General features: G+C 50.2%; 1 protein-coding gene across 1 annotated transcript in view; it reads right to left on the bottom strand.

Annotated features, from left to right (window-relative positions):
• Positions 1–1112: 1112 nt before the first annotated feature.
• Positions 1113–24078, bottom strand: part of LPGAT1 (lysophosphatidylglycerol acyltransferase 1) — a 38870-nt gene continuing 15904 nt past the window's right edge. The window contains exons 2-7 of the mRNA XM_037495856.2: positions 20477–20595; positions 18350–18445; positions 16746–17019; positions 12476–12602; positions 4229–4335; positions 1113–2096 (exon numbers count right to left, since the gene is read on the bottom strand). Coding sequence (XP_037351753.1) covers positions 1945–2096; positions 4229–4335; positions 12476–12602; positions 16746–17019; positions 18350–18445; positions 20477–20595 — 875 coding nt within the window. The 3' untranslated portion in view covers positions 1113–1944. The remainder of the gene's footprint in view (positions 2097–4228; positions 4336–12475; positions 12603–16745; positions 17020–18349; positions 18446–20476; positions 20596–24078) is intronic.

Below are 24078 nucleotides of genomic sequence, written 5' to 3'. Positions count from 1 at the left end.
GGAGTTTCTCTCTCCGCTGACAAAATGTGCATTTTTCTAAACCCCCTTTCATCTCCCTTTGCGGGAGTTGGAGGCACCAACAGGGCGAGCCACAGGTGAGAACCGGCTGCATCCCTGGCCCCCAGGCCGCGCCACGCCTGCCACGGAAGCGCCACAGAGCTTCCTACACGCACAGATTTTGCAAACAGAAGAGCAAGAACATGTTGGCAAAGAACCAGGTGGCAAGGCTGAGCGAACACGTCTATTTACAATGCACAGGTCTACTTTCAGGGAAGCCTCGGCCGTGGTGGGTGCAGTGGCCCCCAGGCCATGGTGGTGACTTGGCTGGGCCCATGAGCTCCCCCCGCAACCCTTATCCCTGCACGGGGCCCACGGGCACTTTCCTCTGGGGAACACACAGCTGTGGGCCCGGGTGGCTGATCCTCAGATGCAGTTTAGACACATCCTGCAACCTGGGGTGTTTGCGGGCCTCACGCGGAGGCAGCTTCAGTGTCTTCCATTCCCTCCTGTCAGCGCCGTGCCCCAGACTGAGCCGGGCCAGCTGCTCTGCACCAGGACACACCTGGAGTGGGAAGGCTCTGCTGCGCAGCGCCTCCAGCAACCTCCACCCATCCCCGCGTGGGCACGGGGATCCCCACGCCCACCCATCCCGGGGCACTCGCCAGTTCTCTCACAGGTGCAATGAGTGACCCACGGACAGAGCCACCTGGATTTGGTGTTGCTTTACCCTTCCCACACTGCCGGGGAAGTTACATCTTTTCAGTGTTTTTGGTTTATTTGACGATGGAGAACACTAGTCCTTGTTTTCACTGTACAGTCTACTTCTCAAATTGTCATATGTACAGTTAGCGACTGATGGCTCTAGCCTGCTCCTGTCATAGGAACTGCCTCTGGCCTCTGAGGTCACAGCAGGCACAAAGGCCAAAATCCAGTGCCCCCTCTCCACAGCGGCAGCTCCAGGACTCACCAAGGTGGTGCCGGCAGCGTGTGTGAGAAGAGGTGGGGTCTCCTGTGAGCTAAGTCAAATGAACACAGTGACACACACTCACACACCCCACATACACCCCACACACACCACATACACCCCTCGAACACACCCCCCCCCCGCACCCCACAAACCCTTTCTAGAAATAGACATGACTTTTCCTCTTAGGAAGCAACGGCAGCTCCCAGTGGTGGGACGCAGCCTTGGGCCGTGCGGGAACCACCTGGGCCTGGCTCCCCGCTTAGCATAACCTGGCAGCCGCACCGTGTAGCATGTGTGGGGTTAATGTTCCTAACCACCTGCACACGACACGACGCCTCCAGCGCCTGTGCCCCCCAGGCAAGCTCTGCGCAGGCCGGGGTAGGGGGCGCACAGTCCAGTGGCAGCAAAGCCCCGGCCTGTGGCCTGGTGCGGTCGCAGCTGCTCAGCCATGGACAGGCCTTGGGGCGGAGAGTCCCCTACAGGCCACAGCCTGTGCACCAGGGAACTGGCAGCCCGCTCAGCGTGGGCAAGCAAGTACAGACAGTGCTTCCTGTCCTGCCTGCCCACAGCCTGGGACCAGGGTGCCCCTCTCAGGACACCAATACAGGGCCGGAGGCCACAAGCATTGAGCACCCTGGGGCTGGGGCCGCGGCATCCTGCAGTCTTCTATGGTGGTCTCACGACGTCCTCTTCTCGCTGTGATGTTGGTGTAAATGTGTGTATCTCTTTAAGACATGGAAAGTCCTGATAGCATACTAGCGGGTCGTCATGTTACTGATCCTCATTTAGTAGAGTTTTAAAATATCCCAAAGGGGGATAAATACTAATCCAGCCACTGAATCACCTGTTTTATATATATATATATATATATATAAATCAGAATATATATATATATATATTCTGATTTGCACACGTGAAATGATGCTTGTTATGAAAGTTTCGAGCCTGGGGTGACCTTGACAAGTCCAAGTCAGTTCCTAAAAAAGGCAGCGGTAGAAATACCGGGCGATGCTGTACCACATGTAGCCGGACAGGAAGGCGAAGGACTGGATGAGTAGTATCCACAGGTTGCTGAGGGTCATCTCCCTGGCGACGGCTTCCTTCTGGCCCCGGGCGGGCGGGAAGGCCCCTGAAAGACAAGCGGAGACATGCATTTGCAGTGCCCTGTGGTCGGGGTCCGCAACAAAAGTGGAGTCACAAGGTCACTAGCTTTTATCCTGTGCCCACCTCGTGACCTCCCTTCACTCTGGGGACAGGCCTCACCTGGAATGGGCTCCCCCGCGACTACGCTCCACCCCCGGCGCCCGCCCACTGCCTCACTGCCCGCCTGCCTGTCTGTCTGGGCTGCCCGCAGCCTGGAACCATCCCCACCCCCTTCTGCACAGATGTGTTTGGGGGACACGTGCGGCAGCTGCTTGCACCCCTCCCATGGTGGCAGCGCACAGACTATGAGCCCACACTGGACAACTGGCCTGCCGGACCTCACAGGTGTCCGGCAGCGCCACCAGAAACATGGATGTGCGACACGGGGGTTATTTCCACAGGCAGCACTGCGTGAACTCCATCTAACACCAAACAGGAGAAGCAAAGAGAACTGATGCCCTTCAGGGCCTTTCTGGAGGGCAAAGCTAGACCTTCTCAGAGGATGCCACCTAAGGCTCCCTGACAGTGCCGCAGCTGCCCACGCTCGCCGATTACCCCAGGGCCAGCTGACTCAGGGGGGACTTGCCCCCAGGAGACACTGGGGGAGCACTGTCAAGTTCCGAGGTCAACGGTGCTAGCGGCTCGTTCCTGTAGCCAGCACCACAACGCAGAGAAGGGCTGAGGAGGGCTGAGGAGGAGCCACGAGGGCGCCTACGAGGGCCTGGGGCCGCGTCTCCAACAAAACGCTGAGGGGCTGCTCCCGGGGCTCGTGGGGACAGCAAGGCTGTGGCCATGACTTCAGGCTGGGCGACGTGTATGTCTTGAGTCTGAGTCTCTCCTTCTGTCCCAGCTCCCTGGGACCCGCATGACCCCTCCTGTGGTTCTTTGCCAGAAGGTGCCTTAGCCATGTGGCGAGCTGTTTGGCCAGGCGTTTGCCCACGAGGGGATGGGGGAAGTTCTGGAATTTTATTGGGAAACCCTTTCTCCTCTCTCTCTTTCATGCACATCACTTCTATGAAAAAACTATCGCATTGAATTTAAAGAAGAAAACGTGAGTGTGAGGCCAAGAGGGGGCATCTGGCTGGGAATTCACAGGACACACTGGTGCCCACTCCCGGGCTGCCCAGGGCCAGTGAACAGGCCACACAGTTGACAGTCAGGAGTGCGTGGCCGGGACAGACTGACGTAACATGTGCTTTGACTGCACCAGAAAAGCAAATTGTGACCATGTCTGCCGGACCCGGGTCTTGCTTGGCCACACAGCTGTCGGGCCCAGTGTTGATGGAAGCCGGGTCCCCTTCCTGATGCCCCTTCTCCCTCCCTCTCAACCCCCCTCTTCACAGGGTATCTTTATCTCAGGGCATCTTTACCACGCTGCACTCGCCAGAGGACATGAAGAGCAGGAAACGGACCTTAAGGTGAACCGGCCTGTTCTCTTCCCAAGGAGAAAAGGGTGAGATTGCAGGCATGAAGCCTTAAAAAGTGAACTCCATACATAAAGAAAAGAACAAGGATCAGGACTTCCTGGTGGCCTAGGGACTAGACTCAGCGCAATCACCCCTACAGCCTGAGTTTGATCCCTGGCCAGGGAGCTACCCACGTGGCGCAGCAGACCTCTCCTGTCTCCTTGCTGCTCCCCTCAGCAGTGGATTTCAGTGGATCCACCTGTTCTGCTCCCCACTCTGTCTCTGATGAATCCTCTCACCCCTGTATCTCTGGCCTGCACCCCAGCTCTTGTATGCATAAATAAATAAATCCTTAAAAAAGAGAGAGAGAGAAAAGAACAAGGATCTAAAACCACAGCTAAAGGCCATCTTGGGTGGCTGCGAGATGGCGGCAGTTTTAAAGGCAGCAGAGACGTGGGCACCACCCACCCCTTGGGAAGACCCCAACCCTCGCAGCCAGGGCCCATCTCACTTGTCACCTGGAGAAGGTAAGGCCAGGCCTGAGCTGGCTAACACCAACTTGCCTCCATGAAAGCTCTAAGCTGAAATTCTTAAATATAGGAATACTCTGATTCCCTCAGGGCATCTGAAGAACTGAAAATGCTCCTTTTCCCTAATGTGCTTCTCAGGTTGAGCAGTAACTGGGACACGTCTCTAAGAGGGGGCTGCGTACCTGTTTTGTAGAAATGGGATAAGAGGTCCTCCTTCTCAATGAAACGCTGGTAGAGCCAGTTGGTGAGGCCCTCCGTCTCCAGGGGAACATCTTTGATGGGGAAGATCCTGGTGAGAGCGGGGGAAAGGGCAAAGGCACTGTAATTCAGCAGGCAGCATCTCAGGAGCCCACGCCCATGTGGGGAGAAGGCCAATGACAGCATGGAGCCTGTCCTGCTCTGGCAAGGGCTGGCCTCAATTTCTCGCGGCACCCTGGCTTCCCTAAATCGTGGATATCAGCAGGGCGGGTCACTGACTCTCACGGGTTCACCTGCCAAGTGCAGGTCTGGGACCAGATACACCGTGACAGTATCTCTCATCTGCAGTTATGGAGAAACAGTCCGTCTCCCCACGGATGCAGGCTGAAGCATGGATGACATTTAGAACAAAAGAAGCTTTAGATTACAGTCACTCCAGGGCCCACTTAACTAGCCAACGCTGGCCACAAGCGCCTTAGCGATGTTCTCTTGGTGGAAGTGTCTGTGAAGCCAACAGATCTGCCTGCACTGGGGCCTATTGCTGATTGTATCAGACTGGCATCACGGCAGAGTGACCCCAGCAAGGGGGGCTGAGGACCCGCAAGCTCCACAGGGGGTGGCAGGAGTGGGATGTGGAGAGGGGATTTGCTGGCGTGAGACCAGGACCAGTGCGGGTAATTCCACGTATTCGTTGTCCTGAAAAGGTGTTTCTGTGCCTTCTCGTTTTCCAGTTAAGTCATGGGGGGTGTCTTTCCTAGTGTCCTTTATTCCAGGCAAGCACCCCAGTGACTGAACGGTCTCCTTTCAGACAGGAATGCACCTCCGTGTGCTCCTCCTTGCCTTTGCTGCCTTGCTCAGGGAGTAAATGGCATCCCTGCTGAGAGTCCATCCACAGACAGTGGGTCTTTTGTGTTTTTAATGCTTGGAAAGTATTTGCTTTTTAGGCACAACTGGAGCCACTCTGGGGGTGGCAGGGGCAGGCGCCCTAGTGTGGGGGCAGCCGCTGGCTCCAGCCCTGCCCCTGCAGCTGTGTGAACTTGGGGACATGTTTGACCTCTGACTTCCTCCCTCATTTGTAAGATGGGGCTAAAAAGTGATTCCCCTTATAAACCTGTTCTCTCTGTAAAGTGTTCAGAGTAGCAGCAGCTGCATTTCAGGACTGCACTCAGGCAGTATGGCCCTTAGACATCATGGTGTGAGCATCTCGAGGCCACTGAGGCAGCTGTTGATGTCACCCTGCAGACAGTCAAGTAAAACAAAGGATAACAGGGGTCCCCAAGTGCAACAGGTGAGATCCTGCAGAGGCTTGAGACTCCTCATGCCAACGCTGGCAGAACCCAAGGCGCAAAAGCAAGGAGGGGCCTTTCCCGGGAGGCCCGGAGGTGGCTCCACGGATGTCTTCACCTGCAGCGCTGCGGAGGCAGACAGCGTCGGGACCCACCTCCACCAGCTGTCAGCTCTGGAAGTGGCCTGTCCTCCCTCTCTCCTGCTCTCTGCTGTCTCTCTAGTGCAGGCTGTAGGAGACAGTCACCAAGAGCTCAGGACAGGCTGGCTGTGGCCGCCAAGCAACCTTATAATCTAATTTGCAGGTAGGAAGATGAACTAGCAAGTCACGGCAACCTTGTTTTTGCCTTTTCCACATTTACACACCTGGGGTTGTGCACAGCTTCCTGTCTACCCTGCTCCCCCCTACTTCAACTCTACAACCATCCTTTTGAGTCCAGTCCAAACAGAGCCTCCTCAAAGCTCTCCCTGCTCCAAGGCCAGAAGCTCAGCGGTGGGGCTGGTGGAATAGAGACTCTCCGAGACTGATAAAACGCTGAAGCTCCTTGCATAGGATTTTACTGCACAGGATTAGTTTCTGTAAATATAAAATCAGGCCTCGTCAGCAAAGGTGAAGTCAGCAAGACTCACAGGGCTAAAGAGGAACTTGGGGTATGTTTAGACATCACTAAAAGAAAGAAGCGACATTAAAAATGAGGCCAATTGCACTGAGGGGGTCTGGCTTTCCTGCGGAGTTCTGGAAAGTGCGTGGGGCTGGTGGGCAGCCCCCTTCCAGGGGGCGAGGCCTGGCACAGAGACCCTCCGCCACCCCTCCCCCAGGGCCCTCCACTTCTATTACTCTGCTTGGTCACCACAGGATTAAAATATTAAAACGACTAATCCCCTCACATGGCAAAGCACCAAAGGCACAGGGTCCAGCCCCTGTGAGCAAATCAAAGGGTTCTTGTGTAAAATAAACAACAGGGAAAAATGTTCTCAGCACGATGGCAATCCGATAAGAAACTAGTTCCTCACTTTCAGGAATAAAAAATCCCTATTTTCAATGATCCAGAATGTATTCTTACACAGAGTATTCTAGCAAATTCCACAGAATTGGACTGAAGAGCACGAGGCAAATTATAGAAAGGTTTTGAGAACAAGGCGGAAGCAGCAGCCTGGATGAGGCTCCATTGCAGACGCCAGGGCAGTGGACGGCCTGCCCCCGAGCCAGGGGCTGATGCCCAGACCAGCCTGCCTGCCTGAGCCAGAGCCCCACAACATCCTGGTGACCGCTGAGAATTACACTCAGCCGCTGTTGACTTAAAACTCAAACGTGGGAACTGTTCTATTAGGGGGATACACTATTTCCAACAAGACGCATCTAGATGAGACACAAAGGCCACAGGGACCAGGTGCACAGCTCGGGCAGCTGGGCTGCCCTGAGCAGGCCACAGCCCCGGACACTGACCCTTGGAGAGAGCAGACCTTCAACGTCCTCATGACAAGAAAAAGTGTGTTCTTTTTTTTTTTAAATTAGGAGAAAAGAGTATTTTTTTGAAGAGCAATGACTGCAAAAGGATCCGCAGGGCTGGGGTGGGTGGGGACCGCTTGGATTCTGAAGCTGTTTCCAGGGACTGGTCACTGTCCCCAGATGACAGTGTGTCCAGGTTCACGTCCCGAAAGCAGCTGTGCTTTCATGTGGCCGGTGAGGCCTTGTGCTGTGCGACACCTCCCACTGCAGAGAAGCAGCGAGGCCTGTCTCTGTCTTAGCCCCCTGAGGATGCTCCTCCTGCAAATCTCCAGCTTCACCACAGTGAAACAAGGTCCCCCGCATGCTACGCAGGCCTAGCCCCCGCTGGCGCCCCAGCAGCTCGGCCAGGCCACACCAGAGCTTTACGTCCCTAGCCCCTAGCGGGCGGGAAGACCTGCTGGCAGATAACAGGAGCCGTGGGTGGTGAGCGCTCATCAGACAGCCGGGTGGAACTAAATGCTCGCGGTCACACTTAATGGGCGACTTTCTGGTTCAGTCTGAGCAGTGGTGGCTGAGCCTCTTCCAGGCAGGGTTGGGACCAGAGGCCACAGGGCAGGAGCGGACGAGGAGCACAGGCGGGAGGGGCGCAGGGCAGTGAGGCTGCAGGCAGAGACCACCAGCAACACCCAGAGAGCCCTCGCATTGGAAAATGAGAAACAGGAAACTTTCCTTCCACGGGGGATGCGGGGCTGGGGTGGAAGGGGAGGCCCCTGGTGGGAGCTACATAATTATTCAGTTACTGGGATGCAAAAGGCCCCTGAAATGTGGCCCCTGTGGTGCGGAATGACTGATCTTGCCTACTCGAGTCCAGTCTGCTTTACCCCAGCCTTTCATTCCAGAGCGCAGCATTGCACAGACTGAAACCTTTTAGTGCTCTGTTATGATAAGCATGTGAAAGTCTAGAATACACAGTTTATTTCAATATCCTTGATAGAAAGAGGTAATGGCTAATTAATGTCTATTAAATGATATGCATTTTCAATGTGAATTTATTAAGTTCTATAATTACGTGAGGACAAAGGTTTGGTTGCAATTACTCAAATGATGATTGAAGCAAAATTCTAAAGTCTGCCGGCAATTTCTTGTTTTGATTTCCCTTTTAAATTGAAGAATTAAATTCTCTGAGAACTGCTCTAAAAAAAAAAAAAAAAAACCTCAAGTGGAATTAAGAAGCAAACAAATCCTTTCTACATCATGTGAAACAAAATTGGCTTGAGCCACATGGCTTAATAGTAAGGATCTTCATATATTATGGTTAACTACAGAGGAAAAAAAAATTCATGAATAGTTTTAAAAATCCACCTAGAGGACCTCCCTAGTGGCTCAGCACTGTGAAGCTATCCGCAGCCTCTGCAGCACGAGTTCGATCCCCAGCTGGTCAGGGTGCTACCCACATGACGCAGCAGACCTCTCCTGCCTTGCCTGCTGCTACCCTCAGCAGTGTATTTCAGTAGATCTGTCTGTTCTGTCTGTTCTGCTCCCCACTCTGTTTCTGGTGAATCCTCTCACCACCCCCCCACACCTCTGGCCTGTACCCCAGCTCTTGTATGCATAAATAAATTAATTAAAAAAGCACGTCCTGATTGGAGATATCTTTTTTCTGTGCAAAAACTTAAAACTATGACCAAACAGGGCCTCGCCGGTGGCGCAGCGGGTTGAGCACCTCGCTGTGAAGCTGTCCGCAGCCTCTGCAGCGCAGACCTCTCCTGCCTCACCTGCTTGCTCCCCTCAGCAGTGTCTTCAGTCCATCTGCCTATTCTGCTCCAAGCTCTATCCCTGGTGAATTCTCTCACCCTCCTGCGCCTCTGACTTGTACCCCAGTTCTTATATAAAAATCTAAAAAAAAAAAAAAAAAAAAGAACTGCAACTGATATTAAAAAATTATTAAAAAAAAAACTATAAGCAAATAACCAGAGAATATGAACAAAAGCCAGGCTTTCTGAGAACAGTGAAAACACAAAGGCACCGTAAGGACACCATGCTCCCTCAGGGGGACAGTAATGTCGAAGGGCCTATTGCTGCCAGGAAAAAAGCCAAGATGAGCAATGGCCAGATTTTGGGGGAACTGAGAAAGCTGGGGGTGGAAAAACAGCAGGAACAAGGAGGCAGACCTTACCCACAACACCCCATCTCCTGCCCTCCTCTGGGTATCCTGCTGGCAAGAGGGCAGGGGAGCCCCGCTCCCGGGCTGGGCCCTGGGGCTCAGAGTTCCCTCCCCCATACTGATACCAGGACACTCTGCTCCCCCCATGCAGCTGCACACGATCCATCCCTGTCCTTGTCCAGACAGCGACCACATGCTGGGAAGAAGAGTGTCTCCCCCCAGCCCCAAGACCCAGGGCGTGTGTGGGTGTGGAGAGTAAGCAGAACTATCTGTGCTTTGGCTAGTATTTCAGGGTGTGATTCTAAGTCATAATGTAATCTCTGCAAATCTAGCAACTTAAAATTTGCTTTTTTATTTCTGTCTGGTAATAAAGTTTCTAGAAAGAAATATACTCCGCAAAGCTTCTCTTTTACTAGCAAGAGCATTTTTCTATACCAAGGTAGCCATTCTTCCTCCTCTGCCTACTGGTTTTGATCTCTGAGTCAGGGGTCCTTAATCTTTTTTTAATATCTTTAACCTCGACCTTTCTTGGGAATAGAATGAAAGCTACGAAACTTCTCTGCAGAGAACTGTGAAATACACAAAAATTTGCACAGAGATTCAGTTAGAAAACTCTGAGGCCCACCTATGAGACCCTGCGCTAAGAACTTCTTCTGGTGAATTAAAAAGCCCAGGGCCTCCCCTGGTGGCGCAGTGGTTGAGCACTGGGCTGAGAAGCTGCCCGCAGCCTCTGCAGTGCAGGTTCAATCCCTGGCCACTGGTGAGGGTCCCACATGGCGCGCAGACCTCTCCTGCTGCACCTACTGCTCCCCTCAGCAGTGTACTTTGGTTGATCTGCCTGCTCTGTTCCCCGCTCTGGCTCTGGTGAATTCTCTCACCCTCCCACGCTTCTGACTGTACCCAGTGGTTGTATAAATAAATAAATAAATCTTTTAAGGGGAAAAAAAAAAAAAAGCCTGGTACTTTTCCCTGTTAAAATAATTTTATTAAAAATGGACATTTCAGAATATCATTTGTTTAACATCTCACTGAGTTATCTCCATTATCTTGGTTAGATAGAGGTTTTCTTAGATATCTTTTCCTATAAAATATTTTTTTTTTTTTTTTTTTTTTTTATAAATTTTATTGTTATACTATAAAATATTTTTTATGGGATTCAATTTTGTAACATTATATTCTAAATCCCTTAGTAAATTTTAGGTAACCAAACTACATATTCTTAAATTAATTTCTTTTTAGAAGAACTGCATTCATTCCAAATTTATTTGAGATCGTTCTTCTCAGGAAAAAAGATTTTGAATCACTAATTAAATTTTTGCATGTTTTTGAGATGTCCTTTTAAACAGATGATGAAATGAATGCAAAGAAATACTTACTGGATCATCAAAGAATTAGGATGGAAATTAGGGGATAGAGACTATTGCCTCCTTTTATTATGCTACAGTTAACATCATATGCAGCATTAAAAGTCAGAAGATGGGGCCCCTCTGGTGGCACAGCGGTTAAGTACCATGCTGCGAAGCTGTCCGCAGCCTCTGTAGCACTGGTTCGATTCCCCGCCGGCCAGGGAGAACCCCACATGGCACGGCAGACCTCTCCTGCCTTGCCCGCTGCTCCCCCCAGCAGTGTCTTTGGTCCGTCTGCCTGTTCTGCTCCCAGCTCTGGCTCTGGTGAATTCTCTCACCCTCCCACATTTCTGACCTATACCCCAGTTCTTGTATAAAATAAATAAAATCTTTAAAAAAAAAAAGTCAGAAGATGCTTAATTTTATCCGGTGATTATGATAGTGACAAATAATATTCCTATTATCTTTTGGGAAGTTATCTATCTGATCATACCTCAAAACATGATAAGAAAAATTTTTCTGTTACTTAATGTTTAGAATTGCCAAATTGTAGCAGAGACACAATCTGACCTTCAGGGTAGTTTGAAATGTGCCTGCTGTTGCTTTTACTTCACGTTTATTAAGTGCCAATGAATATAAATGAAGATGGTACAATTATTCAAAATAAAAATAAAAAAGGACATTTCTTTTCTAAGCTTTCTTACAACTCCATTCATTTCCCCCCTATAAATGAAAATGACCCCTATTCATTGGCTTAAAGAAAGGAGGGTGACTCTACCAGAATGCCTGCATCATCTCAGCCAGAATGCCTGCATCACCTCAGCCAGAATGCCTGTATCATCTCAGCTCCCAATTCCAGGTTTTCTGAGTGTGACCTGCTGGGAAGATGCCACCCCTGTGATATGGGTACCCCAGCATCCCAATCCTGCCCCACAGCCATGCCCTCCCGGGCAGGGCCTTAGAAGGGAGCTTCACTTACAGGTGACCATCTTAGCACCCACTGGAGGCTGATTTGTTTCACAGGCAGGAAAGTTAAACTTCTGTGGGGGAGCCTGCTGCTGCCCAGCCCCGGCCCAGAGCGCTGGGGACTGAGTGATGGCCTCAGACGTGGGAAGTGAGAGTTGCCGCTGCTGCCTCCCGCACGGAGTCCCGCACCTCACCACTCCTTTCAGAGTCACCCCCCACATTAGAAACCCCAATTGTAATATCTACATTTCAAATCATCCCAACCGCTGACGTTTCTAGAGCTCTGGTGGACACACATGAAAACACAATCTCCCCCGTCGGCGGGTGCCATGGAGCAGCTTTCCTCACGCCGAGGGCTTCAGGGCATTTTTCCTCTTCCTTGGGGCCAACACTGCTCATTTTCAATCTCCGTAACTAAGTCACCAGGTTGCAATCTTTGCCCAGGAAACATATGAAGAAGAATGACTTCTAAAGTGATCAATTCTACCCAGGCCTTCCCAGAAGTGTGCTTTGACATAAAGGTTTAGACATATTTCATGAAACTCTGTTTTTCAAAAATCTATTTAAAAAAATCTCCAGAAACTAGCACAGAATAGCCATGAATAGTTTTGCTATTGTTGATGCAGAGTACAAATAATCATGTTAAAATACTTAAACATTAAAGGTGCAAGTCACGGCTAGCTCATCCATCCCATCATTTAGGAAATCTTATACGACGATGATAGAACAAACTCCATTTCTATTAATGCAGACTCTGTAACCCAAAGGCGTGCACTTCTAGCACTGATGTGTGTCCTGCAGGTGAACAGCCTTTACCAGCGGGAATCACAGTGTCTCCAGAATGCCAATTTCAGACTTTCATCACTCAGTGAAATGACTACTTCATGTGTTATTTTCATATTAAAAACAGCATAAAAACTATTCAACTATTTTCACTCTCCGATTAAAAGCTTCATGTTAAAACAGACTTGCTGCCCAGATCAGCCGCGGCCGCCTGCCAAGCACCAGCCTGGAGTCTCACCGGTAGTGGACGTGAGTGACCGTCGGCTTCCTGTAAGCCAGGATCCAGGTCTGTATGTCGATGGGTTCAGCTTTGGGGTAAGCTATGGTTGTATCTATTATCCACTGGAGGCCTTTGGATTTGCTGCCTGAGAGCAAAGGAAAAAAAAAAAGACTTAAATGGAAGAAAAAGAATATTACTTACAGTAAGTAAATAACCTGGCGTGGATTACTAGAATGGACAAAGCACACTGCTGTGCCTTTGGCATGAAGAAAACAGGATGGTTTTGGCACTACTGTTCTCCACGATGCACTCAGATAAAATGAAGTATTTCTTATTACAAATGGATGAATTGCCAACAAATTAAGAAATAACAGAGCAGTAGTATTTCCTGGACATGCGTCATTCAATGCCAGCTTGCACTACCGAGGTCTCACACAAAAAACCTGGCCCTGGAAAAGTCAGGTTAAAATAGCACATCATAAAAGTGAAAGTCAGAGCTCAAAACAAAACAAATCTGTTCACTAGACATTCATCCACACGTGGAATAAAGTAGAAGGTTAATCATCTAACCGGTGCATGTGACAGTGAGCTGTGGCTTTTGTTTAAAACAAAACAAAAGCTCCTCAGGTTCTTCGTGCCTGGGGGAGGCTCAGCAGGCAACTTCCCTGGGGCAAGGAGAGGGGTGTTCTGGGCGCTTAGGCCTTTATTTCCAGCATTAGTGCAAAGCCAAGCACAAGCTGAGAGGCAAGTCTTCCCAGACTCACCTGTGACAGTCGACCTTCATCTGAAGCATTTAAGAACTCTCTTAAAAAAATCAAAACTCATTTTCAAGTCTGAATGAATGTTAGGAATCATTTTATATGTCAAATGATGAAACCCTGGCCAGAGGTACTTTAAAAAATTTAGAACAGGGCCTCCCCGGTGGTGCAGCGGTTGAGCTCTGGGTTGCGAAGCTGCCCGCAGCCTCTGCAGCACCGGTTCAATCCCCGGCCACCGGGTGAGGGTCCCACATGGCACGCAGACCTCTCCTGCCGCCCGCTGCTCCCCTCAGCAGTGTACTTCGTCACTCTGCCTGTTCTACTCTCTGCTCTGGCTCTGGTGAATTCTCTCACCCTCCCGTGTCTCTGACTGTACCCAGTGCTTGTATAAATAAATAAATAAATCTTTAAAAAAAAAAAAATTTAGAACAACATTCAGGGGCAGGGAGGGGAGTAATTTTTTTAAAAGAATTAAGTAAAAATATTTTAATTTTGGGCCTCCCCGGTGGCGCAGCGGTTGAGCGCTGGGTTGAGAAGCTGCCCGCGGCCTCTGCAGCGCCGGTTCGATCCCCGGCTGCTCCCCGGCCACCGGAGGAGGGTCCCACATGGCGCGCAGACCTCTCCTGCCGCCCGCTGCTCCCCTCAGCAGTGTACTTCGGTCCTTCTGCCTGCTCTGCTCCCTGCTCTGGCTCTGGTGAATTCTCTCACCCTCCCGCGCTTCTGACTATACCCAGTGCTTGTATAAATAAATAAATAAAAATAAATCTTTTTAAAAAATAAAATAAAAAACAATATTTTAATTTTAAAATGACCATTGTGCTTAAGAAACAGGGTTTATGTGAAGAAACACCTGCGAACCAGCTGCCTTATGCCGTATGTGGCAGGGCCCAGCCCAAGCTACCCCTACACCAGACTCAGGCCACGAGGCCCCTGCGTTCCCGCAGAATGGCTCGTCGAGCTGGGCCACTGGTGGGCACCAGTGCATCCCCGGCCCAGCAGCCCTTCCATCTGTTGGGAAGGTGCCCTCCTGCTGTTCCTCTGCCCTCCTGCCAATAAGCCCCCACTCTGCACAGTGGGTTGGGGCGCCCCTCACTCGCCAGGTGGGTGCTGCCTGACCCCAGCATTCACAGAGGCCCTTGACCTTTAAATTTACCTGCTCACGTTCATTTTCTAACAGATGTGGGTGCACCTAAGGTGTGAACTTCTGCCAGGCCTGGGGGTGGGAAGTGGGGGCTGCAGCCTCCTTGGACTCTGTCTTTTGGGGTGTTTGAGGGCTCTGGGTAGGTTCCCTGAGTGCCCTGAGCTCCACGCTCTGCATCCAGCTCCAGCTTTAGTTGGCTTCCTTGACCAGACCGGGTCTGACTGGCACTCGACTGCGTCCCGTGGGAGGCCTCAGGCAAGCAGGTGAAGCCTGCGGCTAAGGGGACTCAGAAGCCAAAGCCGTGGGCTTTGTGGGCACAGAGGGAGCACTGTAAGGCCCACCCACGGCCACGGCCAACTGCCACCACCCACCCCCACGGCCCACGCCCCACACCCACCGCCCACAGCTTCTGGGTTGGGACATTCTGGCCCCAGGATGGGTCAGGCTGACACTCGGCCTCCTTCAGCCTCAGGAAAACATCTGCGTCCCTGCGGGTCTTACAACCAACCCCGTGTTCTCACCCTCTAATGTGTGGGTTTGGCTTCCAGAGAACCAAAGACTTAGCCAAAAGAACCAATAAATAAGACAATCAAAAATAATAAAAATGGGATCCTTGAATTCCAAGGAGGTGGAATCATTCAACACAGTCAATTAGCTCTTTAAAATTTGCTCAGTTGAATTTTGGTTTTCAACACAGTAAACAAAAAATACTAATCCTGTTGAAATTAATCCTTAATTCTGATATGTATTTGAGTCGCATATTAAAATAGCTGCACAGCATGGTTTGTGTTCACATGGACTATACTGGAGATGAGCACTAAAGAAAGTAAAAGACAAAAACCAAAACATATAGAAGAAATTGGTAAAGTTCAGGTAAAACTAACTTTCAGGTATAGAACTTTCTAGAATTTTTTATGCTGTTTCCTAAAAAGCAGAGTAAAAAAATTCTAACTGTGTGTCAGATGATGTGGACTTGGTTGGAAACAGAAATTGTTTCTCTGCAGCAGAAGCCCCGTTACACTCCTGGCCTTCAGCGTGACAGGCACCCCGACTCTGAGGCGCAGGATACCCCCGTCCAGAGTCTGCTCTCGGGCCCTGGTCCCATTTGCAGGCCTCGCTGCCAGCCCTGGCTCAGCTGAGTGGCCACAGTGCCTCTCCAGCATGGAGCTATTCAAAACTTTCCTTTTCTATTAAAAGACTCTTTCAATTTGTCTGTTTAATAGAAGATGAAAGATTAAGAGCTCCGACTGCCAAGCAGCTGCTCAGACAAAAAAACAAGTGGAAAAAAAAACCAAAACAAAACTCAGTGCAACCTCCCAGGCCTTATTTCTAGGGCTGGTCCTAACATCCTTTAAAAACCATATTCCTAAAAACAAAAAACAAAAAACAAAAAACAAAAAAACCCATATTTGCTGAAGGCCAAGCATTTCCATTCTAATTTTATCTTGAGTGTGTGAAAAGCAGCGGGCAGCCTGCCCTGGGGAAACAGGCCCCTGAGTTTCTTTCCACTTCTGAACATATAACTTATCAGCAAACGCTCATCGAGTCTGCACCCTCCATCTCACTGCCCGTGGCACCAACATCCTCTGTGCATCTTCACAGCTAGCCACACTCTCCCAGGCACGGCTCCTGTGAGTGTGGCCCTGGGCCCTGGGCTGGTGCCCAGAGGCCCAGGCCAGGGTGTAGGACACCGGGGGGCGGCTGCACCAGCATCTGCCAGGCTGGCTGGCTCTGTGGGCAGACATGATAGCGTCCCTCTCTCGACCTGCTGCGATGGATCTGCTGTGACACATGACGCGCAGTGAGCTCAGCGAGTACAGATCATTCCTTTGATAAGTATTATGTGCAGTGGAGTGACTGTGTCATTTATCTGTGTTTTAAGGCTCTGAAGAAATACTACCAATTGCATTCATTCAGTTATTCATTCACTCACTCATTCAGTTTCTATTAAAAAAACTCTCTAAACTTGATCAGTGAATACAATCTATCATTACTGTCCACTCTCACATTAATATAATCTATCATTACTGTCCACGCGCGCATCTATGCTAAGTTCTCAAATCAGTCTTTTCTATTTCTATATTTTTTTAACCAGCAGCTCCACCCACTGGAGCTACACCTTCCACAAGCAGACCATGGACTTCCCAGCCCAGGGGCAGTGGAGTCAGGGCGGGAGGGAGGCCTCTGGCTCCTGCTCTCCTGCAGCCTCTGAGCCAGTCAGTCAAGCCTGGACTGCTTTCCTAAATGGAAACATTCGAAAATCACATGTTTATCTCCTCACTGTCTATCACTTTCATTGGACAACACCTTGACCTATAAAGAGGGACAACGTTATCTTCTGGACTCCATAGACATGATTTCTCTCCCACAGCAGGAGTCACCCTCGTACCATGCTCCTTGGCATCGCCCCCGGCGGGGCTCCCGTTCTCCGGCCGCGCAACCAGCGTGTCCAGGATGACGCTGGTGGCCCCGACGCGTGGCAGGGTAACGTGGGTGAGGAATGGCAGGTTGTTTTTCTTGGCGAAGGCCTGGCTTGTTTCTCGCCTCTTCCTGAGGAAACCCCCTTCTGGAAACAAAACAATCCATTTTCGATCTCGGCTTCTGTAATTATTTTCCAGGTGCTTTTTGAGCAGAAGAAGCTGCTGGTCTCGGTGGGACTTCCCCTGGAGGGCAGACACAGGTCCCGTGAGTACAGTTGTGCGAGACAAATGCCAAGAAACAAAAGCAGAATGACGGCCTCTACCTCCACCCTGCGCCAGGCCCGACGTGACCCCATGCTTGCCCTCCCCCAGAGTAGGGGGGGAGGGTCGGCTCTCAGTCTCCCCTACCTGGAGACTCATATCGAGACTCTCCTGCATCAAGAGGGGGCTCAGCCGGCCTTGCTGACCCCGATGGAGGCCCCGAGACATCAGGCGGGTTCCCTAGGAAGCTGCTCCACTCCCTGCTCCCTGTCCCCATTGGGGCCCCCTTGGCCTGGGCACAAAGCACGGTGCTGTCCACCTTTCTGCCCATAGCAGGGACAAGCCAGCCCACGGCCATGCCCACGGCTGTCTTCCTCCCACGGCCACGTGCTCAGGCTGACAGGGGCTGTCCACCCACTTCGGCCAATTTCTCAACCCACACTTCGCAGAGAGGTCCGAGGCCCATGACTCTGGATGCCCAGGTGTGCGTGTGCCACTGCCAATGGGGTGGCCGCCTGCATACGGGTGACCGGAGTGAGGCCTTCTCCTACAGCTCTGCACCTCACAGGCCAGAGGCTGGGACAGGTGGCAGCCAGCAGGGTGGGGACAGTGCCCCCTCCAGGCGGGCTTGACCCTCTCTCCCACCCTGACCTGCTCCTGACCTGAGGAACGATTCCCAGCCCACCTTCCTCTGTCGGGCCACCCCAGCCCAGCCTTTCACATTTATAACTTTCTCCAAAGTTTTTCTGGGTTCCCAGAAACCTGATCTATTCACTTTTCTTGCTATGAATTCCCAATACATTTCCTCTTATTTAATGATCTCCCTGCTGCAGTTTAGATACCATCTGCGTCCTCACGGCAACTTGAAAATAAAAATCACAGCAGTGACTCGGAGGAAGACAGCTGGGACCACGAGGGAGCTGCCGGCAAAAGCAGCAGCCCCAGGCCCAGCCCTGACACCGGCCACACACCACCTCCTGGACCCCACCCTGCCCTGATGGCGGGCGAGGGGTGGGGGGGTGCGGGGTTCTCATTTGAGCTTGAGAGGTTAAGGACCTGCCTGGCCTGATTTACGCAGCCAAGAGGCTGGCAGCTGGGCACTGGCCACACAGGGCTTACTAAACGTGTCTGCCCCAGGGAGCACACGGGCTGCCAGTGCTTTAATGCTCCTGCATGCACCAACCCAGACCCACATGGTTTAGGGAACAAAGGTTGGCCTGGCTGTCCCTACTCCCTGGCTCTGTTCTGTCTCCTTTATAGTAAAGACTCAGCCTGACCAAGTGATGGCTGTACAGCCACACTCAGGACTTACCTGCCGTATAAAGAAGTCTCCGTGAATTAAAGAGACGATTCCAAAGTTTGTGTACTTAAAGATATGATCCATCAACCACATCATCTGAGCAACAACCTAAAACATTCAAAAGTAAGAATGAATTAAATGCCACCTGGAAGAACCGTCACTCTACCTCAGCCACTCTCTGTTTTAAATATAACCCTCAAGCATCCTCTTAACTCCCTGCTAATCTGAGGCCTGTGGCTATTCGACACACAGAACGCAGTTCTGTGGACTCTTCTGAAAACTCCAGGTCTCGAGTCCAGGTCCCAGGCCTGTGCTATGGTTTCACGTCCTGTATCGGGACTCGGCGACTCGCTTCTGCCACCCTGAGCAGGCTCTGGAGATTCTCACATAACTTATATGAAATTATACTGACGCAGCACAACAGCATGACTCTCCAGGACTGACCTTGTCAAACAAGGGCCATGTCTTTAATTAACAAGCACTAAGACTTGATCGAATACGATTTTACCTCAGTAAAATAAATTATCGATACTAAAAGCTACAAAATGAAATACGAATAAATGAGAATATTTTAGGTATAAACGTAAAAATTTATAAACATAAAATAGAATGTCTACCCAAAAAGGGCATTTAAAGATTCACTGACTAGAAGGACTTGCACATTTTATCAAGCTGAGTAGGAAGTTTGTTTGCGTGACGCTGCCAGCTTGAACACACACACGGCTCTGCTCTCAAACACGGACATGTCAGCGATGGCTGACGAGAGCTGATATTCATGTGGGAAGCAGAAGACTATCCCAAATTAAAAGTGCAAAGGACCCAGTTAGTGAACCGGTTGCTATTCGTCCCTGAGGGAATGGCACTCACGGCCTGAGGTAAAGCAAAAGCACCACCTCAAGCAGGAAGGGAGAGCTCAGCTCCCCTCTGGCTCCTGTGGAAGAGCAGACGCGTTCCCCAAGCCACAGACAGGACTGCAGACCACCTGCCTCGCTCCTGTGTCCCTGAGTCATGGGGTCGCCACCCAGAGCTTTGCTTTTTTTTAAACATATTTTTATATATATATATATATATAAAATATATATATATTTTTACATCACTTGCTGCAGATTCCCCACGTCCATTAGATAGGAGGAGAAACCCCACTGGCTCTGCTCTGACCTCATGCTGCTGATTATTTTGCTTAAATAAATTGAGCTTTGTGCTGAATGAATTTTGTTGAATAAGGAATAAGAAAAAAACCCAAATCCCCAGTGCATGGACTCTATAAAATACTTGAATTTTCTATACAGTATGAAGTTTGGCTGCGATTCACCGGGCTCTGGGTCTAAAGTACCAGCACAAAGCTTTTAAGTTCAATCTCACAGCGGCAGTGAAGCACATCTTCAGTTGGCTCACCTAAGAGGAAGAAGCTCAATCTCAGGTGTCTTCTGAGATTTGTATGGATAAATTTGCCTTGGCCGGGCTGGGAAAGGGGGTTCACTGAGGATGAGCCCCCACCCGCCGCCCTAGGTCTATGCCCATCCGGTCCTTCCTCGTCCACCCAGTCTGCGGCGCCCTCCCCTGAAGCCCTCACGGGCACCTCCGTTCTGTGTGCCATGCCCCCTGTAGCACCCTGAACTGGGGAACTTCAGGAGTGGGGTGCTGTCTTGGAGGGTGCTGATCTCAAGTCGCTGACCATCACTGAAGCCTCTCTCTTTAGGCCCAATACCGACCCCGTTGATTCTGTCCTTTCTTTCATTTTCCATGAACACGAGTAACCTCTTTAACAAGACTCTCCTAAGGCAACGGTTCTTTTAATGCCAACTGCTGAATGAAATTCAGAATAATATTTACCTTGTCTTCTCCTGGCTAAAGATCCCGAGACCTCCTGGGTCCCAACCCCACCCTGCTGCGACCATAGTTGCACCTCGAGACAGGCCTGGCTCACACCACGGTAACTTTGCTTCCTCCCAGTTATTTCTTTTGAAAACAGCTTTATGGAGACACAACTAACACCCCGTCGTTGTTGCTTAACATCTCTAAATCCTCCTCCTGACATGACTTAGAATCACATACTTTGTAAATTTGCAGGAAAGCTACACAGCCATGTGCGGTCTCGCGAGCCCGAGGCCCAAGGGCCGCTCGGCGCCCAACACTTACAAGCCCCTTGTCCTGGAGGCACATCATCAGTGTGCACACGTCGCCTGTTGCCTGGTGGTTCACCAGCATCACGGCCTCGTCCTCTGCGATGGCTCTGACATCGTCGCCCCACTCCATCACTGCAGGCGACAAGCAGATAGGCTGTTAGTCACACAAGCCTGATGTGCGAGCCCTGGCCGGACTCCAGGTGCCAGAGCCCAAGTCAAAGCTGTCAACAGCACAACACCTGTCACTGGAGAAACCAGGGGGTCCTCCTTACAGGGACCCCCAAATAGCCACGAGACCTAAAATGGCCCTAATTTGGATCTAGAAATTCTACTTTGTAGAGTTTATCCTGGAGAAACAATTGTCCAGAGAGGTAAAGACTCCACAGGGCAGGTTCACGGCTACTGAAAGGTTCATGACGGGGGTGGGGAGTGGGAGGTGAGGAAGTGACCAGACAGTGGAAGAGCGAAAGCCATGAAGAGAACAAGGGTGTCTCAGAACCCCGAATAGCTGAGTTCCCGAGAACAGGACAAACCACAAGTCCGTCTGTGCAGCGTGAGCTCACCTTTTCAAAGAAGAAACAACATTCTTATTACTTAAAACATGACAAAAAGTCTGCAGGGGCGAAACTGAAACTATCGCTACCGCTCCCCAGTGAGGATGGTTTCCAGAAGCCTGCACATTCTACTTTACAATAAAATATGAATGCAAACAGAAACACGTACTTTCATTTACAAGTAAGAAAACTAGCAAAGACTGTGTTGATGAAAAATCTCCACGTGAAAGCCAGAAGCAGGACCCAGGAAAACTCAATAGTGAGTTGGGGCAGCTATGCCTCATCCTGCCTCCAACCCACTTCCCAGGAGAAAATAAAACTGGGCGTCCCTTTGGACTATCAGCATTCTGCAGAGGGGCCCTCGGACTGCCCTAATGCCTCCCAGAGTCACTGACTACATCAGCATCACCACCTCCCTCTCAGCTCCCGGGGGAGATGGCGCCTGTGTCTGGATGCAATCAGGCTGGGCAGCCTCCAGCCCTGCCCACCTCTCCGCCTTCGTCTGCCTCCGCCCCTCACTGCCACCAGCCAGGGGAGTTCCTCGCAAGGGCTCATCTGAGAATAGTCTCCTCTAACTGTTTCATCCCCTCAAAATCCATCCAAGGCCAAGCATCTCATTCATTGTAAGATGTTAAAATTTTGAATGAAGGAACGGAAATTTTCAGCTAGGGCAGCAAATATCTCAGCGCTATCAAGCTATTGCCAGCCATTGTGGCCTGAGATTAATCCCTGGCCAGGGAGTGACCCACGGGGTGCAGCAGACCTCTCCTGTCTCCCAGCTGCTCCCCTCAGCAGTGGATTTCAGTGGATCTGCCTGTTCTGCCCCCCAATCTGTCTCTGGTGAGTCCTTTCACCCCCCCACACCTCTGGCCTGTACCCCAGTCCTTGTATGCATAAATAAATAAAAATAAATATTTAAAAACAAATGAATAAATACTTTTTCATCAAAGCAACACTGCATTTTAATATCACCCAAGTCTGGGCAGTGCATCATTTAAACCCACATCTGTACACACCACAGTTAAGTTCCCAGGGAAAGTCCAGCTCTGACCTTGCCACACAGAAGACCCTGCCAACTCACCCTCTCTTCCTTCTCCCCTGCCTCCTCGAGGCCTCTGACCTGGTCCAAGAACCTAAAAGTTCATTTTTGCTTGATTGAGCTCATTCCTTCATTGGCTGAAACATTTAGGCAGCTGATGTAGCACCGTTTCTGGGAGGCCATAAGTCGGCACAGTCCTGCTAGAAGTCAACTTGGTAATAGTCATCAAATTAGAAATGTCCCTTTTTACCCAGCACTTTCACTGCCACACCGATTTACAGGTAAAACGAAGCACGTGAGGCCAGAGTCGGCAGTGCCCCAAGAGCAAATGTGAGATAATTAATAAACAGAGAAACCCGCTCAGACTGAGAAATGCATAGAGCAGTGGCTGCCGGGGAAGTGAGACTTGCCAGTTAACAGCTGGAGGTTTCAATCTTACAAGGTAAGAAAGTTCTAGAGATCAGGCCTGTAACAACATGCACAACCTTGCTGAGGCTGAACAGCACCTTTAAAAATGGCTAAGATAGTAAATTTATGCTATGTATTTTACCCATGGAAAATAAAAAATGGGGGCCTCCCTGGCACAGCAGGTTGAGCACAACGCTGTGAAGCTGTCCGCAGCCGCTGCAGCACCAGTTCAATTTCCGGCCAGCCAGGGAGATTCCCACACGGCACGGCAGACCTCTCCTGCCTCACCCGCCGCTCCCCTCAGCAGTGTATTTCGGTTCTTCTGCCTGGTCTGCTCCCTGCACCATCTCTGGTGAATTCTCTCACCCTCCCATGTCTCTGGCCTGTACCCCAGTACTTGTATAAACAAACAAACAAACAAATAAATAAATAAATAAGGGACATTGGCTGAACAAATCTATCCAGAGACAGGATGTTTTGGATCAGTTTCACGCCAGTAGCGGGGACCCACCGTAAGCCAGGAAGGCGAAGTATGGGCAGCAGGACACCTCTTGGCTGGGTTTGTAAAAATCAAGGAGAAGAATTTATTTATTAAATATCACACCTTTGTTGATAACCCTTCAATGGAGATATACACCACGTTTTACCTGTAAATCGGTGTGGCAGTGAAAGTGCTGGGTAAAAAGGGACATTTCTAATTTGATGACTATTACCAAGTTGACTTCTAGCAGGACTGTGCCGACTTACGGCCTCCCGGAAACGGTGCTACATCAGCTGCCTAAATGTTTCAGCCAATGAAGGAATGAGCTCAATCAAGCAGAAATGAACTTTCAGGCTCTTTCAGGCACACACACACACACACACACACACCATTTTTCATTAATTCACTCTTTACTCAATAATCAGCATCAGGCACCGTTAGGTATTGTGGCTATAAAAAATAAGAACAAAAGTATTATTTTAATAGCAGTTAAAACACGCATGAAAATCTAGTTTGGAAATTCTATAAATATTGGGCTATTACGAGGTAATCTGGAAAGTCTTCTGGTTCCACATCTTTATAAATAGCTGTTTCGTCACTAAATATTCCTTTAATGTGATCTCTGCTACCTAAATGGAAAATGCTAGATCTGCATGCAGACACAGAGGGGAAGGAGAGATGTGAACAGCAAAGCAAATTAAAATGTTTTTACATAAATGTGTCTTATCTGTTTAATTTGTGTAGACAAATCTAGTAAATGTGTTGATTTAAATATCAAAATATAAATTGAATTTGTATGGTCTGAATAGCATCTACCCCCTAAATCTGTCCATGCAACCTTACTCAGAGACAGGCTCTTGAAAGCAAAATCAAGTTAAGGTGAGGCCACACTGGAAGATGATGGGCTAGAAACTAAGTCCATTAAGCCCTGTCTGTCTGAGAAGGAGGAAATGTGGGCCCAGAGCCACTGGGAGGGCAGCAGGTGCCTGAGGGCAGAAGCTAGAGTGACGTGTGTCTAAAGACCAGCACCACCGCAGAGCCCAAGAGAAGCTTGCTGTGACCAGGAGAGCCTTCTGGGCCTTGGAGGGGCAGGGCCCTGCGTCTTGCTGACCCCAGGCATCTGGCACTGGGCT

The sequence above is a fragment of the Talpa occidentalis genome, unplaced genomic scaffold, assembly GCF_014898055.3.
Source record: "Talpa occidentalis isolate TD23 unplaced genomic scaffold, MPIMG_talOcc4v2.1 talOcc4.8, whole genome shotgun sequence".
NCBI classification, from domain to species: Eukaryota; Metazoa; Chordata; class Mammalia; order Eulipotyphla; family Talpidae; genus Talpa; species Talpa occidentalis.
Note: the sequence above shows the minus strand (reverse complement) of the source record. Positions and strands in the feature narration are given on the sequence as shown.